This window comes from Triplophysa dalaica, chromosome 2 (genome assembly GCF_015846415.1).
Source record: "Triplophysa dalaica isolate WHDGS20190420 chromosome 2, ASM1584641v1, whole genome shotgun sequence".
Classification (NCBI taxonomy): domain Eukaryota; kingdom Metazoa; phylum Chordata; class Actinopteri; order Cypriniformes; family Nemacheilidae; genus Triplophysa; species Triplophysa dalaica.
In genome coordinates this window covers 3,909,916-3,927,200 of record NC_079543.1, presented here as the reverse complement: position 1 = coordinate 3,927,200, position 17,285 = coordinate 3,909,916, and the positions used below count along the sequence as shown (strand labels likewise).

Below are 17,285 nucleotides of genomic sequence, written 5' to 3'. Positions count from 1 at the left end.
TCTGCCAAATCCATAAATGTAAATGATTTTTCAAGCATTTTTATTAAATATTTTGCTTTTAAAAGACTAGTCAACGACGAAACGATATGAAGAATCAGTTTATATATCTGAAATCTGCCTTTGACAGAACACGTCAAGTACGAATGGGGTTTGATATAAGTTTGTGGGCTTTCAGAAAACTGTATTGACTATAGAAGTGTGTGTGTGTGTGACAGCGACCTGCTCGCTGCAAGCCTCACACCAGTCACCCACAAGACAGGAAATGGAATGAGCCAGACAGGAAGTTCTGGGTTAAGCTCATGACAACTGTGATGCGAGAACATGTTCTGCAGATGTTTAATCGGTCCGCCCAGATCTTATGGTATCATTTGCATGTTTTGGGCGGTTTGTATTCATGTGTGTGTTAAGTCCGTGTCAGAGCTTAACCCACAAGTGTGTGTGTTTATAGATGAAAATGTGTGTTGTGACGTGGACATTTCAAGAAGTGATGCTCACGGAGTTGAAACCAGTGACTGAAAAGAGGAAGAATGTAGCGCGCGCGTATCACAGGTTACTAGAGCTAAAAGAACTGTGTGTGTGTGTGTGTGTTTTGAATGCAGTTAATGTGGACACAAATGTGTTTAATAAGAGGGATATCACATGAGTTCATCACCCTTTTTATGTCATTGAAAGGATGATTCTCTGCTGAAAAAAACATCTTGACAATAATGATGGATGTAATGCTTCAAAAAAGAATTGTACAGTTTTTTTGCGTGATTTAATTTAAGGGAGAAAACACATAATAAACCGATAGCATTATTTATTTGACTGGTTTTGATTGATAAAGGCCTCCATATCCTTAACATTCATTATTTTGGCCACAATAATCGTGCCGTGATATCGCGACCGCCCTATAGGTGCTTTTCTTATCAGTTTTTTTAATCGCATAATGTGGGCTTTTTGTGTGAAGGTGAGAACAATTGTGTGTGAAACCACCATCTCACATGAAATGACTGCACGTCTGTCACTCTATATGAGATCTCTTTACAGTCCCTATATATCGTTCTCAGCCTTTAATGAAACCACAAATAATATCGTGAGCTACAAAACAAAAGTCCCAGAGCAAGATAGTAGACGCAATGGATTCACTTTTTCAGGAAACATGATCCTGTTTGAATAAAATCTAGTAATAAACGTTGTTTAATATAATGTTATACCGGGAAATTAACTCGAGGGTTGATTTCGAAAACACGTTTTTTGTGATGAATGGACCGTGTGCCCGCGCCTCTAGCGGTTGAGAGGAGGAACTGCACCCCGGACGGAGAGACCTTCATGTTGCACCTTGCACCGTCAATTTTATAAACATTATATGTAAAAAAATATTGTATCCTTTAGTCGATATGAGCAGAAATGTCATTCACTCTGCAACTATATATATATAAATATATCTATATAAAGAAATACCTGGATATTTCCTGATGAGACGTAAATAATGCAACAGGTTCTTTATTAGACTTCTTTAAAACATCTTTGAAACACATAAAGTAACATATTGTGTTTAGAAGTGGGTTAGGAAGACTCCTTTCAATGTAAAACAGACAATTTATATACATTGACAAGAAACATGGTTAGAAACTAAAGTTCCCTGAATATATTATAGTTACGTATGTTCATCAGGAGATTTACCTCAAATGACTCTCTGCCAAAGTCATATTGATCAAGAATGAAATAACTGTAATGCCTATAAATACTCTGTGTATGGGTATGAAGAGGGATTGTCATGGTGTGAAACCAGCATATGAGAATATATATCCCAAATAAATATATCATTTTGAGAGAAAGTGCACGATGCTCGGACTAAAATAAACCCAACGACACAGAACAAACAACAACATTATAATCAACTATGAATCTTACGCTGATAAAATAGTAGGGTTAAATGAATACTTCACCCAAAAATGAAAATTTTGTCATTTACTCATACAAATCTACAGACTTACTCAAATTTGTTGGCACCCCTGCACAAAATTTTTAGAATACACAATTTTCTCTGGAATAACTTGAAACTGACAGAAGTAATTGGGATCCATTGTTTATCCCATATTTAATAGAAATCAGACGTTGCTTTTGATTTTTTATCCAACATAATATTGTAAATAATATAACAAATGAAAATGTTGAGGACAAAAATGATGGGTCCCCTTAACTAATATTTTGTTGGTCTTGTAGCCATTCCCTTTATCATGCTTGTCTATTATTTTCTTTCTGAGCTCCTCAGACAACTCTCTCCCTTTGTTTTCTCTGGTCCATGTTCAGTGTGGTCACACAATGACACCAAACAGCGCAGTGACTACTTTTCTCCATTTAAATAGACTGAATGACTGATGACAAGATTGGATACATGTGTGATACTAATAAAAGAAACAAATCAGTTTGAAATGTCACATATGAATGATGTATTATCTTCTTTAAGGGGTACCAACAATTGTTTCCAGGCCATTGTAGAACAAAAAGCAATAATTCATCTCTTCTCACAGCTTCTTTGCTTTATTTTATGACATACCAAAGGCATTCAAGTATACACGATACACTAGCTTTTAATTTCATCACACTTCAGGAGGAATGAAGCATAATTTCAATGAGCTGTTAGGGTACCAACAAATTTGAGCACGTCTGAATATCAATTTCTTGTTCTGATGAACACAGAGAAAGATATTTGGAGGAAAGTTCACAAGCAGACAAATCTCGACCCCCATTGACTCCCATAATAGGAAAAATAACTACGGTAGTCACAGTTTGCTGTCCTACATTCTTCAAAATGTCTTCTTTTGTGTTCAACACAACAAAATACTATAAAGTAATTTTCCTACTATGGGAATCAATATCTGTGTGGTTATAAGCATTCTTCCAAATATCTTTCTCTGTGTTCATCAGAACAAAGACATTTACACAATTTATTAGGAAAAACTTGAAGGTGAGTAAATTATGACAGAATTTTCATTTTTGGGTGAACTATCCCTTTAAACACTGGTCTTCATTAAACTGACACACAAAACATTGTATTTAAATTTTATACATACTAGAATAGTGTTTTAATAATTATTACAAATATTAAAAGCACAGATTGGAAAACATCTGCAACCTCACTCAGTAATCTTCTCTACTGTTTCGTCTTATTGTTTATCAAGCAGATACATTCTTATCTGACACACCTTACTGTACATGTCCATTTCACCTTCTTAGAGCAGAAACACTTCTATCAGTTCTGTACTTGCAACACAAACCGTTCGGACGACATTTCTAATCTGTCTTTCATTTCTTCTGCTGTCCTCTGTAGAATCTGGTACATCTAAACAATATATTGAAGATATCTCCTTTGCCTTTTCTATTGACTGCTGTGACTTTTTTGGAATTGGAGAGTTCTTCCGCAAAAAGATTTTTAGTTTGTCTAAGTGTATATGAAGGTCTTGTTCCGGTTAGGTTCCCATAAAGGAAAACGCTCCTTAAAATCCATGATGGAGGACGTAAGTGTATTTTTGTCAAAGATTTATTTCTTCGATCCCGTCTCTGCATTGGATACATCTGAACACAACTGAGATGATATTCTTGATGTGTGCATTCTTTAGAAGTTGCTGAAGACTTCCTGTTTCTTGCTCCAGTCCATAGGGGGCGCTCTCTTATTGCCACGTTTGTCCCGGAGTTTTTTCTTGGCCTCCGCTGCGGTCAGGCTTAGATGTAAACCGTTCTCCCAGAACGGGTCTGAGGGACGTTGCTCAGATTTGCCATCTCGGTTTACGTTATGGATCTCGTCCCTTGAGTGATGCTCAGAATCTGTGACCTACGGAAATAAAACATTTTTAAATGTAATTTAAAAAAATATTTGTCAAATATGTTGTGCTACAATACAAAATATAGTAACAGTTATGACATGATGCACTTTTTACTATTACCCTTTCTTTACTATTAGTTATGAAAATGTAACCTTAGTTTGGATACATTTAGCTTTAATTTACATAAAAAATTAATACAAATTTTCAATATAATAAAATACAAAGTGTACCTTTATTTGATAAGACATTCTTCAAAAGTTTGTCACTGAAGGCTGTTATTTATATTGCATGGCTTATAATATTGCATTGTTTGATATTTAAAGTTTCCTTGAACTGGATTGTTTTCCTTCGGTATTCTCAGTGAAAAGGTATTTCAAATGAGAAAATTAGTGGGCGTGGCTTGCGTTTTTCGCTGCGAATTGATTGGATGTTTCAGGCCGAAAGTTCATTTTTTTAATTTATGATTATGAGGGTACATGAATTTTAAAAAGAAATTCACTCACATTGATATGCTATTTATTATAAACACTGCAATGTTTCATGAAAAAATAAGAATTGCAATTTTTTAGTTTTACTAGGACTTAAGTATATATTTTATAAAACTTTATCTGTATAAAGGGACATATTCATTTTTGACAGTTTTTAAAACTAAAATGTGTTAGTGCTTCAAATTGTAAGTGCTTGTATATACACATACACAGACCTTTTTGCTGGAGTCGGAATCGGTCAGTTCGGTGCTTATTTCAGATACCGTAGAATGAGAAGAGGAGCTTCCGTAACTCTTGTGCCGTGGAGAGACATTTGTGATTGGTAGATCTGTCAGTGTGATGTTTATGATTGGCGGAGAGATCTTAGACACGTCAGTGACGGGTGAAGCAGAGTGCACTGTGATTGGACGCTTCATCTCTGGTCCGTCCACACAGTCTTCTGTTTAAACAGACGTTAACGTGAAGTATAAACAGTTCATCGTCTCCATATTATTTGCTTTGTTAGAAATATGTCACACATTCCATCAAGTTATTTTGTGTTTGCATAGATTAAACGTTTGCATAGAGTACCGATCATGATTTGCATGATATTTAACATCGTGCTAGTCATGTGGGTTAAATAAACATTTACCACTTAAATAACCGTGTTCTCTTAGAAGTGTTAATGTGGTGTGCCCAGAAATCCTTATATGACATTTTGTGACGCACATATTGCAAAAAAATGATCATGTACTTTTTGGTAAGTATGGCTGTATGAATTAAACACCCTTTACTGTACTGTACCTTTAAGATGAGTAGATGTAGGGGTGATGTCCAGTTTTTTAAAGAGCTCATCTGTCTCCGGGTCGACCACCAACAGGCGGGTCTCTTTGCCACCCGCTTTGATCAATGCCACCACCTCAGCGTGACGCAGACCCTCTACACTTCTGCCGTTCACCTGGAATTGTGAAACACAAATTGTGTACAAATTTGTATCATATATATAGTCTCTAAGATCCTAGAAATCCCAAAAAACAAACATGTATGACTTTCTACTGCTAAAGACGATATTTTAAAGAAAGTTAGACATTGAACCCCTTGACTTCCATTGCATAATCAAAAAACACACAGACATTTCTCGAAATATCTTCTGTTGTGTTACATGGATAAACAGGTTTGAATCAGCTGAATAAAAATGTACTACAACCCATAAGTGTTGTGCAGCATTTGGCCAGCAGGTGGCGTGCACCACCACATTACTTCCACTTTCTGCAGAACTTCCTCTTCCTATCTTTAAAGAATGGTTACATAAGTGACAAACTTTCATATTTCTCTTGTTCTTCAGATGTTAATATAATCTTGGGTGTGTATGTTCCTGCTGAAACTCAAACACACAAACCTCGAGAGCCAACGCTGTTTCCTCATTTATTCTGTTTTTCTGAGGAAGGGAGGAGATACTGTTGTGTGTGAGAACGTGACATGTCTCACAACCTTCTCAAATAAACTGATTTTTTTAAGTGGTAAAACTATATTCATGCTTTTTAAAAGTGAACCATTTCACATAATTTAGGTGGTTGGGGATAGACATGCTGTTCATTTTCTAAGTGTTTTATTTTTGGTTGCCATTATTCTGCCAAATAAATTCCATAGAAATGAAAGGCGGCACTATACAAAGCTTGTGGGATTTGCTCGTTCAATTTGGGTCTATAAACACATCTGAAATAATGTGTCAAATAATTTTCAAAGGTTAAACAATATGAATTCATCCAAATCAAATTTTTATGCCTAATTATAATAAAATCGGGTGACAAATGCTGTTAATCTGTAATTATAATCCCTGTTTGTCAGTCATAATTACTGATCCGTCTGTTATAATTATATTTAATCCTGCCGTAAAACTCTGGATCACACAACTACCCTGAAACCAAAAGTTATAAAACCAAACCAAAAGCCTGATGTGAAAACCAACAGATAATTGACATAAACAGAAACGTTCATGAGTTCCTTTCACTTTTAAGAGTCTGCTTGTCTTCAGAAGCAGTGTAATGTAATCCAGTTCTGCTAATCTGGACTAATGAAGCTTCATGTAATCCCGCTCAATCACCTCGATAAGATGATCTTTCGCTCTCAATCCCACACGCTCTGCCGGGGAGTCAGGGTCCACGGAGCGGATGTACTGCCCCGCGCGAGATTTTTTGCAGTGCAGGTTGAAGCCGTAGCCCTGCTTGTCCATGGTCATGTGATACAAGCGCGGACGCAGGTCCTTGGTTACAACATCCCGTTCTGATGGAATCTGGTCCTGGACAGAACAAAAGAAACATAGTAAAAAATAATTTGGAAATTAAATTGTGGTATTGGAAACTGTCTTTATAGACAAATGAATTAAAATGTACTGATATATGTTCAAGGTCAAAATGAGTTATTTCATTTGTCAATAACAAACAGTTCTGTTATCAATTGGTCATTTCAAGACATTTCCACAACATGGATGTTCAAGCTAATAAATAGAAGTATAAAGAAATTAATAGATATAGAAAAAAATGCAGAAATGAATTAATTAAGAAATACAGAAATTCAGAAATGATACAAATAAAGGTTGTAGGCAAAAATTTGGGAGCAAAAACATATTTATGTCCTTTCCATCATGACAAAAGTAGATCTTTTTTTAATTTACACTGTAAATCGTCCATTAAAATACAGCACAAAATACTATATTAATATTAAGGAATTTTCATGTTCTATATATTTCAATATATTTTAATAAATTAATGGATAATGTCCTGACAGAAAAAGTACATTTTCTGTATTTTTATGGTATTTATGTCTGCATTTGAAATAAATTTATCAATTTCAGCATTTATGTTTGTATTTATTTATTTACAATTTATTCATGTCTTGTGCTCACATCTAGCTAGGCAGACTTCATGGCGTACAATGTTAAGTTAAGAAATGTTGCGCAATTCACAACGCAGTACGCATTGCATGTGTCCAACGGGACCATACTTGACATTCCTTAACCAAGCATTCATGTCTACATTTGCATACTTGTGTAGAGCGAGCGTGTGTAGACTCTCAAGTACATCAACGCAAACGCTTCTACGCAACCTCGAATTCACACTTCAGTGCGTTACGAAATGTTCGAACACTATTTTTCGGGCACTATAGGGGGCGCTGTTTGTGTCGATTGTCTTAATTGTACATTTCGCAGGTGCACGTTCTAGAACCGCGAGGACGTGCAAGCGGTCGTGTCTGACCGCCGGCTCATTTCCTTCCAGAAGCGAAACACGCCCGACAGCAATAAGGGACATTCTGTCACTTCCTGCGCTAAGACAATGCAAGGGTGTTGTCTGTTTGTATCCCATGGGATTGAGTGACTGCAAAACCTCGCCTTACATACACAGATGAAAATACACAAGACCTGCTACACACAAGACGTGCGTAACCTCCTGGGGGTGACAGAGCGGTTAATCCAATCTTGCCAATCTCGCCTTTCAGCGAGAGCACAAACACACAACACTCTCGCTGAATTCTGGGAAAATACCAAGAAATCAGACACCGGCTAACATGCCACCAGAGAGTGTGAACAAAAACGCAGTTACATGAGAATTAAGGTCACGCGGAATGACGCAGAGAAAGTGACACAGAAAGAAAAACATGGTTCTACTTTGTTTATGAGAAATAAAATAAACACGATAGATTGTACCTGTGTGCTGGTTTTTGATTGGCTGTGGTCAGTGCTGAGGTCAGTGATGGTTTCAGCCCTGTCTGTAATGTTGTGTTCACTGTAGGATTCATTGTGGAGTTCAATACTGGATTCAAAGGATTCAGTATTGGGTTCAGATATTGTTTCAGTCTTGGGTTCAGAAGGAGAAGGGAAGCACTGGAACACTGGAGACGTCAGGCGAGCTTGAGCTCTGTACAGCGGAGAACCGTTCAACACTCCAGCAGTACCGGGACTCTGATGGAACCAGAAAAACATAACGTTAAACATCTGAATTTAGATTCAGCAGAATTTTTAATCTATCAACAATGAACTGGAGGTCCGGAAAATGTATGGACAAAAACTACAAAATTGTGAAATGGATCAGGTGAAAAATGTGAAAAAGTGAAAAAGTGAAATGGATCAGGCTATGTATGTCCTCAAAAGCTTTTCTCACATTCCCATAATGTTTCAAAAACCTTCTTTCAGAAGCATTCAAACAATGTAATGTTTTAATACCGATTTTAAAAAGCTGAGCTAAAATCCAGCTAAAAATATGCTCCAGGAAAGTTTTTCTAATTTTTCCATTAGTTTAAAATGTTACTTCTAAATGTTTTGAACAATATGTTGTACGTACACCGACGTTTTTGTATTGAGATTATAAAAAGATTAAGTAATGAAATATAATGTTGATAAATTGCTCTTTTAACGTTACTGCAAGAGATAGAACGTCATCAAAACTTTTGCGGACGTTAGTTGGGAGATTACGCATGACATGAAGTATTAAACCACATTTGACATATTGTTTTGGAAAAGCACTGTTAACTGCTTCCAAATAGAGCGATAATAGGTGATGAAAACAGCGTGCAACACAATGCAACTGAAAAAATGTGTTATATAACCAAACCAGTTTGCTAAAGTCAATCATATTACCCAGAGAGAGACATTTTCTAGTGTGTTTAAATATCAATATTTGTTTAACCATGCGTACAGTGTGAGAAAACAATGACTCAACTGCTACTTTGGTTGGTCTATATTCAAGATGCTTGTTGGTTTGTATCGCAGGTGCACAAGATGAACAACACCTAAAAGACCTATTAATGAGTTGATGGATGCTGATCCTATTGCCATCTGTTACCTGGACAGTTGTCAAGACACAGACTTATCTTCCCTGATTCGGACAAGGTCAAGATACTACACACGTAAAGAGCTTACGCTAAAAGTTTTAGGGGTGGTTTCCCAGACAAGGGCTCAAGACTAGTCCCAGACTTACTTAAATGTTAAAAGTGTCTCGATCAAAAACAAAATACATTGACATATCTTTGTAAAAGATCATGGCCATTGTTTTGTCTCAAGATGCACACCAGAAATGTTTTTGTAAGGTATGTTTTATAAAAAAACTCAAATATCCCAATTTAACTAACGCCTAGTCCTGGTTTAAGAAAATCCCTGTCCGGGAAACTGTGATAGACATCAGCTACAGTCAAATACCAACTAGAAAAAATTGCGAGTGTGTGTGTGAGAGAGCTTTATTGTAGATTAAATTTACTTGGAATAAATCTTCTCTTAGTTGCTTCTGCAAAAGTTTAAAAGCTCTCAGATTTGAGAAGGATCTGTAAAATGAAAATATCAACTGTATTTTGCACAAACTGGACATTTTCTGTCAGCTGGAGAGACAGAAATATACTGTATTTAAGTTTTCCTTTATAAGGACAGCATATAAGTGAATTGTTTCCAGTTTTTCTTGTAAATTTGTATTCTTTTTTGGCAATTTTACGTTTTTTGACCATATTTCAAAAATAAAATGTAAAAAACTCTTGTTAAAAAACAGACATTTTCTGTAATAAAATAAAACGAATAATAACAGTTTTCCCTGTAAAATGACATATTTTCTTTAATATGCAGGCTTTTACTGTAATCTTACGTTTTTCGACTGTATTTCATTAAATACATTAAAAATACAATGTTTGTAAAAAAAATCTTTAAAAAACCCAGCTGAATTCTGTAAAAGACACACCTTCACAAAACTGATATGATATTAAAATTATAAGAAAAACATAAGAAACTAGGGGAAATATGTGTGTTTGATTTTATTGGGTAGAGACAAGTAAACATTGTGACTGGTAGATTAAATCAGATTTGCATTTCTCTTTTTGAATCTCTACAGTATACATCACAGTATACATCACAGTACACAGTACAATCACAATGCATCATGGGTGGATTTCCTCTCATGATGACTTCAAGAAGGGATATTACCTTAATTACTTCAATACATTTGGATGTGATAAATAGGAAATGCCCCTTGCAAACCAGCAGACGTAATATGTTATATCCCTTTCTCTCATTTAATATCTCATTGTCTGGGGAAGAGGGGAACCAAATCAAGACAGCTTATCACCGAAGATAATTCAGCTACACTGTTACATTTGAAGCAATCTTGAAATTGGATGAAATAAAAACAGAGTAACTCTTTTTACCTTGTTTATTAAAATGCTCTCTGAGCTCTGTCTGCTGTACGGTGGTGTGGCGCAGGCCTGGGGTGATGCGCGGGGGGAGGATGCGGCGGACGAGCGCAAGGAGAGAGACCCCATCTCTATCGCCCTCTCCTCCGTACACGGGAGACCGTGAAACTTAAGGAACTCATCAGTGACCCGGTCCACTACCAGCAACCTGGTGCGGTGGTCCACCTGCAAGATCCGCTGGACAACCTGGGACACCCATGAATGTAGATTGCATGAGAAATCGATTTGGATGAGAAATGTTTCAATAAAAGACATTTGTCTACACTAGTCTATATGTTTTGATTGAGCACGTGTGTTTATTGGGATTCAAACCCATGACCTTTGCATTCTTTAAATGTACTGGAAGTGTTTTGGAATAAAAGTGTCTGCCAAATGTATACTCATATAATCATGTATTATGGTTTTGTAGTAGTTGCTATAGTAAATGTTTGTAATAGAGGAGGGGAAGTCAGGTATCCCAAACTGTTTGATAGTCGAGCCTGAATTGTTTTTCCAGCATTTACATACAGTGAGTCAGTCAGTGGAGAATAGGACACTATATCCTGTACGTTAACACCTACCGTGCTGACTACTTAGACAGCATTTTAGGGCATGCGCATTAGGACATCTACATATTATTTACATTTAGTCATTTAGCAGACACTTTTATCCAAAAGGATCCTTCAAACAAATCATTTTTATTTGAATATGTGGGATTTAGACAGTCAGAATAAAAGTGATCAATTCCTTCCGTTTGCATTAAAAACACCCCAAACATTGTTATAGGCTACTCAAAAATAATGGTAAGGACGCATGTTCCAAGCCCACGCTACACCCCAAAACGAGACACGTCCCTTGCTCCCCAGAACGGGGTCCAACAGGTTATCCTCATTTCATTACCTGGTGATGGGTCTCTCCCTCCACGTTCTCTCCGTTCACCTCTACCACCCGATCCCCAGACCTGAGCCCGGAGAGGTCGGCGGGTGAGCCCGGCTCGATCTTGCGGATGCACTGCGCTCCACGGCTGCGCTCCCCGTGAAGATGAAACCCGTACCCGCCGTCTCCTTTGGTCACGTAACACAAGCGTGGACGGAGCTCCCGCTCCAAAATCTCCCTCTCCAGAGTGTTCGCCATGTTCATTCACATCAATATTTCTCTGTAGGTTTGCTTATATTTCCGTATTTCTTTAAGGATGCATTTATTCCACTTTCTGAGAATTCGAGTTTATACATCATTCACTAGACTGTTACAAAGCAAAGTTTCAAATAAAGCAAAATAACACATGCGCACTGAATAACACCGCAAAAAAAATGTGAAACCCGTCACTTTAATCCATGCGTAAAATGCGCGCACTGCGCTTTTCGATGCGCAAATCTTCGGGTTTTGCGTTGGATGAATTTAATCCCTCTTGGTTCGAAAATAACTTCACTCCAGTGTGTCTCCCACAAGACTGAATCTTTATCCCACGAACAGTCCAGAGAGTTTGTCAGCAGATCCCTTTTCCAGCCCACCTTCTCCGCCAGTCACATTCCTAACGCTTTTACACAAATGTGATGCACATTCATCTGAAATCTCGACATCGATGTTCGCACCCTCGAGGACAGTTTTAGATACTGTCAGACACTATCCGCGAGCGCATCAAGTGCGCTAATGAGATCGAAACAGGTGGATGGGAGAGCGCGCGCTGTAGAAGTGCGTGCGCGGCGCGCGCGTACGAAAAAGACGGTATCGGTCAGATCATCAACTGATAAGACAACTCACAGAAATCCACGCGGAACTCTTCCTCTTCATATCTCTGAAGTGAGAAGATCTGGGATCAGCTCATGCCTCGCACACATACAGAATCGAAGATGCAAAACTATAAAATAACTGCAGTTGAGATATCTCGCAGACAGTTACTGCGTTTTCAAACAAGATGATACTAAACCACAACTCATGAAATCAAAAGAAAAAGTTAAAATAAAGTATGATATTGAAAAAATAGAATCAATTTGAATTGAACATGTCAAAAATGAATGTTTAGATCTGCACTGCCCTCTAGTGTTGACAAAACAAACAAGCTCGAGCGTTTATTTCATCAACACGGTACTTTTATTCAAAAACATTGAATAAACACATACAATTTTCAGATTCGTTTATACTATTTATATCTAACTTGCTATTTAGTATTTTATACTGAGATTTTAATCGTTGTGTCCGATGTGAGGGAGGAGCTTTCATTCGCCTCTTTCCTCTGTGTCTCTCTCTGGGGAGAGATGCGCCTCCTTCTCTATCGTCTCCTGGAACCTCTGTTTTCACTTCAGTCCCATGTTCTTCAGTACAAAAAGAGGATTTTGTTTGAAGCTCCTTTTCTGAAACGTCTTGTTGAGTCGTCCTCCTCTGAGAAGGGGAGCCGTAAGCAGGCACGTCTGACATCTCCTCTTTGACCCTTGGTGTTGGAGACGTTAGTATCTTTGGGGATTTTGGTGAGCCTGCTTTGATCTTTTTGGGGGAGGCACGGTGAGCGGATGGACAGGTGTACTGATTCAGACACATGGAGCAAAGGGGTCCGACAGGTAAACACACCTGCTGCCCGAAACCGACCAGCAGCCAGTTGATCTCGCTCCACAGGTCTCTACAGGATGGAAAAAGAGAAGAAAGGTTTTGTGATGTTTTGGAGAGATAAACATTAGCAACACGACTGAAAATAGAGGTTACCGTGGTAACCAATCCTCGAGGGCCTTCCGCGTTGCCTCTGGCATCTTCGTCTCTTTCTTGGTCCAGCCAAGCCTGTTTGAGATTCGGTGGACGTGGGTGTCCACACCTACATGTGCACACAAAATCATTACAAAATGTAACAGGCTCTTAGCATTTTTCATGATCGGCTGCGTCCTCCCTACCAATCCCTGACACGCTGTCCCAGGCGATGTCCATGGCTAGGTGGGCCATTTTAGGTCCGACGCCCGGAAGGCGCATCAGACCCTCCACTGTGTTAGGAATGTCACCACCGAACTCCCGTTGGATCAGATCCGTGGCCTTTTTTATGTACTTCACCTTTGTCTAAGAAACACAGTTGTCTATTTTGAACACATCTGTGTGTTTTTATATATGTGTGTGTGTGTGTGTTGTCATACCCTCCAGAAGCCCACTGGATATATAAGTTTGCCCAGCGTATCATCATCCATGTTGAGAATCGAGTCCGTGGTGAGGTCGCGCTCACGTAATCTCTGCATGGCACCGGCTGTGACGGGATCTTTCGTCTGACTGGATAACATTAAAGAGATCAACACCTGGTACCGACGAACCTGAGGAGAAATAGAGCCGATGTGACAACATATTGTATAAAATAATATTAAATAATAATTCGTGCTCACCTCAGGCGGTGCTTCAGCATCATAACATTTCTCAGCTCCCATCTGATCCACAGGGGCATCCCGCTTGCTCCTCATCTCCCGGATAAATGACAGCTGTGTTCTCCAATCACACGGCTCCCAGTGCTCCCTCTTCAGCCCCACCCCTTCCTCCTCATACTCCACTTTCACATGACCCCGTCTCGTTTTTTTAGGTGAACGCAGAGGGGCTTCATCATCATTTGCCTTTACTTTGGTGATAGTTTCGTTGCTGTTTGATAGAGGATCTGTAAGAAAGCAAAACTGTGACCATTTCAAAATGTTTTATTCATAACTATAATAAGTGCAATACATGTTTTAATGTCATAAATGGGGCTTCTATTCAATTCTGAAGGAAATAACAATGCGGTGTCTATAATGCAGTTTAATGCACTATGTACTATGTGTTGTTTACTCTTATTATTTATTCTGATTCTTTATTGTGTACTCCTTTCTATATCTTTGATCTTTGTAAGATGTACCCCATCTTTTTGAGAAGAATGATAAAAAATTCACCTAGACCAAAATTATTATTTGTGCATAGTTCTTAAAAATATATAATAAATGCTGTTTACATTTTATTTAAAGTGCAGCAGCAATACACCCAATACAATGAGTTTCTAAACTTCTGTCCAGTCTCACCTGCAGATGTTTGCGCATCTGTAATACTGCGCTCGTGCATCTCTGCCTTCACGCTGACTGCAGCATCTTCTGATTTCAACACCCTGGATCTCAATCTACGAATTCCTGTGTTTATTTTCCTCTTTGTGTCAGTTTCAAAAGTTTCTCCACCAGCAGCTGATTCGGTGAAATACGGAGAGATCATTTTTACACCCAAACGGCGAAACGCACAAAAATACGAAGTCTGGACTTGCGTCGACAAATTAACACACATTCCCAAACCTCCCTTCACAAATAAAGCGTTATTAATTTTCCCCAAGACGCATATCTCAAGCAGCACAACATCTCGCAACAAACTGTCGAAATCATGTAACGCACCTCGCATTTACAGTGTTAAGCATTTGTAGTTTTTTAACACACGTTGCGCGGGTTAGCAAACGCGTGCTCTCCGATAAAAGAACTACAATTCCCACACACACCGCCCCTCTACCAACCACGTGACTTGTTTTTGTAGGAAATACATGCTAGTGTGTTAAGCATGACTTCCGGGGGGCAATGAAGGGGTATGATGAGAGCTGGGACAGTTCTGCTGGCTGTGACAAACTGTCAGATATAAATGCATGCAATTGAGTCGCATCCTTCAGTTATGTGTTTCTGAGATCAGTCCTCCTTTATCGCCGGCAGACGGTAAATAACTGTGTGTGTTGTTTGTTTGTGGACTGGTGAAGGTTTATTTATTTATTTAAGGTTGTTTATATGTCCACATCGGGGCTTTGCCTGCGCTGAATCGATGTTTTATTGCCGTATTTCATATTACGTGGCTAATTTATATTGCGCTGGGTGACTGCTTTGCCTTTTTGGATGCATGCAACCAATTTTGTGCCTGAAATGTCACGAGGTGTCAGACCTTTGACTTCATTGCATTGTTTTTCTGTTGTGTTTTCACGTCTAAAATGCGGTGAATCAGTGCCAAAGATTGTCGTTCGTATTGCAAACGTGTTTCTGACCGTCTCAGAGAATTTGTGCAAGAGTTCACAGCTCAGTTTGTCAGTTTGGGGCTGAACACCTTTACGTGCACGCGTGCTTGGACGGCCCAGCGCGTGCATGAGCCCCAGTGTGAGTTGTAAAGAACATCTCCAGAACAAACAACGCTGCAGGAGAATGTAACCACGCTTGCCCCTTTTCTTTTTCTGTCAATTAGGGGGTCTCGCATGTCTCAAGATGAACAAACAGCCCAGTAAAGAGTCTTTGAAGGACAAAGTGAAGGGCATCTTTGGTATCAGTACAACCCGCCTCCAGAGCAAACAGGCAGAGAGCAAACCCTCCGAGTTTATCATCACTCTGGAAATCTTGAAGGTGAGAGATGATCTGGGTGTCTGTCTTTTTTTTTCCACTTGATTTTGACAATTTATTCCTGCGAATGAATGCAGTCATCTCTCAAAAGACACTGGTCTTGTTTTGCATATTTAATATCTCTTTATTTATGCATGTCAGGAGCTGACACCAGAGTGCGGTCTACATCACAGGATCAGGGTCATCAACCTTGTGTGCGACCTCGCCAAATCCAAGAAGTTTGAGGAAGTGAGCTCATTCAGGAGAATCTGTTAACTGCAGAGGGTGTTTGTCCAGACAAATGGACATTAACCGTGTTGTGTTTCAGAATGCGGTGGAGGCTCTGTGGAAGGCCGTGGAGGACATGCTTCACCCTGATCAGCCGCCAGAGGCCCGACATGCGGTGCTGGTTCTGTTGAGGGCTATCATACAGGGACAGGTACAAACACACACCTAAGAGCTAAATCTGTCTCTGCCCCAATCTGAATCTGTCCCAGCACGAATTTGAATCTGTCACAGCCTGAATTTAAATCTGTCTCAGCCCAAATTTGGTTCTGTCTTTGCCCAAATCTGAATCTGTCCCAGCCGGAATCTGAATCTGATTCTGCCCAGCCGAATCTGAATCTGTCCCAGCCTGAATTTGGTTCCGTCCCTGCCAGAATCTGAATCTGTCCCAGCCCGAATTTGGTTCTGTCTCTGCCCAAATCTGAATCTGTCCCAGCCGGAATCTGTCCCAGCCTGAATTTGGTTCTATTTCTGCCCTAGTCTGGAATTGTCCCAGTCTGAATCCATTCCTGCCCAAATCTGAATCAAAAAATTTGTTACTGGGAACTAGGATAAGAGTGAATACTTTTGTTGGTGCTCCACTTTTGGTTAAATAACGCTTCTAATATTAAACCTTTGATGTTCACGTCTGCTCCAAATATGTAGTGTATGATTGCTCGTCCTCTTGTTAAATTTTTTGTGTATAGGGCGAGAGGGTGGGTCAACTTCGGGCGTACTTCTTCAAGATCATTTTGGACTATCAACCCTACAATGAGGACCTTCCTGAGAGGCTGGAGGTGTTTAAAGCCCTCACAGAAAACGGGAAAGACATCACCTACCTAGAGGAGGAGTTAGGTACATCTGATACTCATACAGCTTTTCTTTATCTCGCTGGTCGTGTGCAGACTGTGATCAGTATTTGTGCTTCTCTCAGCTCGATTTGTCTTGCTCTGGATGGACATCGGCTTGTCTTCTGATTTCCTGCACGTGCTTGTCAACCTGGTCAAATTCAACTCCTGCTATCTGGATGAGAACGTCTCCTTGATGGTTCAGTAAGTTCATGTGCACACGCAATTGTTGTTTAATAGTTTGGAGAAACTTTACTAAATTTGTCTTAAAGATCTTAAGTAAAAAAATCAGCTCTTAAGTACGTATTTTATGTTGTTATTTCCTATTTAATTAACCGTACTGTTATACAAAAGTGAAAGAAGTAAGAATAA

At 39.0% G+C, this 17,285-nt stretch overlaps 3 protein-coding genes across 3 annotated transcripts in view; 1 reads left to right on the top strand and 2 right to left on the bottom strand.

The window, feature by feature from the left end:
* Positions 1-1,500: 1,500 nt before the first annotated feature.
* LOC130413111 (Na(+)/H(+) exchange regulatory cofactor NHE-RF2) lies at positions 1,501-12,304 on the bottom strand. Its single transcript, XM_056738085.1, has 7 exons — positions 11,381-12,304; positions 10,457-10,687; positions 7,980-8,234; positions 6,381-6,575; positions 5,081-5,234; positions 4,513-4,736; positions 1,501-3,817 (listed from the first exon to the last, which is right to left on the bottom strand). Exons 1-7 carry the CDS (start codon positions 11,618-11,620, stop codon positions 3,602-3,604), a joined length of 1,515 nt encoding a protein of 504 aa, XP_056594063.1. The 5' UTR covers positions 11,621-12,304; the 3' UTR covers positions 1,501-3,601.
* Positions 12,305-12,563: 259 nt separating this feature from the next.
* nthl1 (nth-like DNA glycosylase 1) lies at positions 12,564-14,849 on the bottom strand. The gene is made up of 6 exons (XM_056732584.1): positions 14,491-14,849; positions 13,834-14,096; positions 13,594-13,764; positions 13,360-13,519; positions 13,178-13,283; positions 12,564-13,094 (listed from the first exon to the last, which is right to left on the bottom strand). The coding sequence occupies exons 1-6, from the start codon at positions 14,741-14,743 to the stop codon at positions 12,572-12,574; spliced, it is 1,476 nt and encodes a 491-aa protein (XP_056588562.1). The 5' UTR covers positions 14,744-14,849; the 3' UTR covers positions 12,564-12,571.
* A 164-nt stretch (positions 14,850-15,013) lies between these two features.
* Positions 15,014-17,285, top strand: part of tsc2 (TSC complex subunit 2) — a 31,692-nt gene continuing 29,420 nt past the window's right edge. Inside the window, exons 1-6 of the mRNA XM_056763709.1 lie at positions 15,014-15,156; positions 15,671-15,825; positions 15,964-16,050; positions 16,130-16,240; positions 16,773-16,920; positions 17,000-17,117. Coding sequence (XP_056619687.1) covers positions 15,090-15,156; positions 15,671-15,825; positions 15,964-16,050; positions 16,130-16,240; positions 16,773-16,920; positions 17,000-17,117 — 686 coding nt within the window. The 5' untranslated portion in view covers positions 15,014-15,089. The remainder of the gene's footprint in view (positions 15,157-15,670; positions 15,826-15,963; positions 16,051-16,129; positions 16,241-16,772; positions 16,921-16,999; positions 17,118-17,285) is intronic.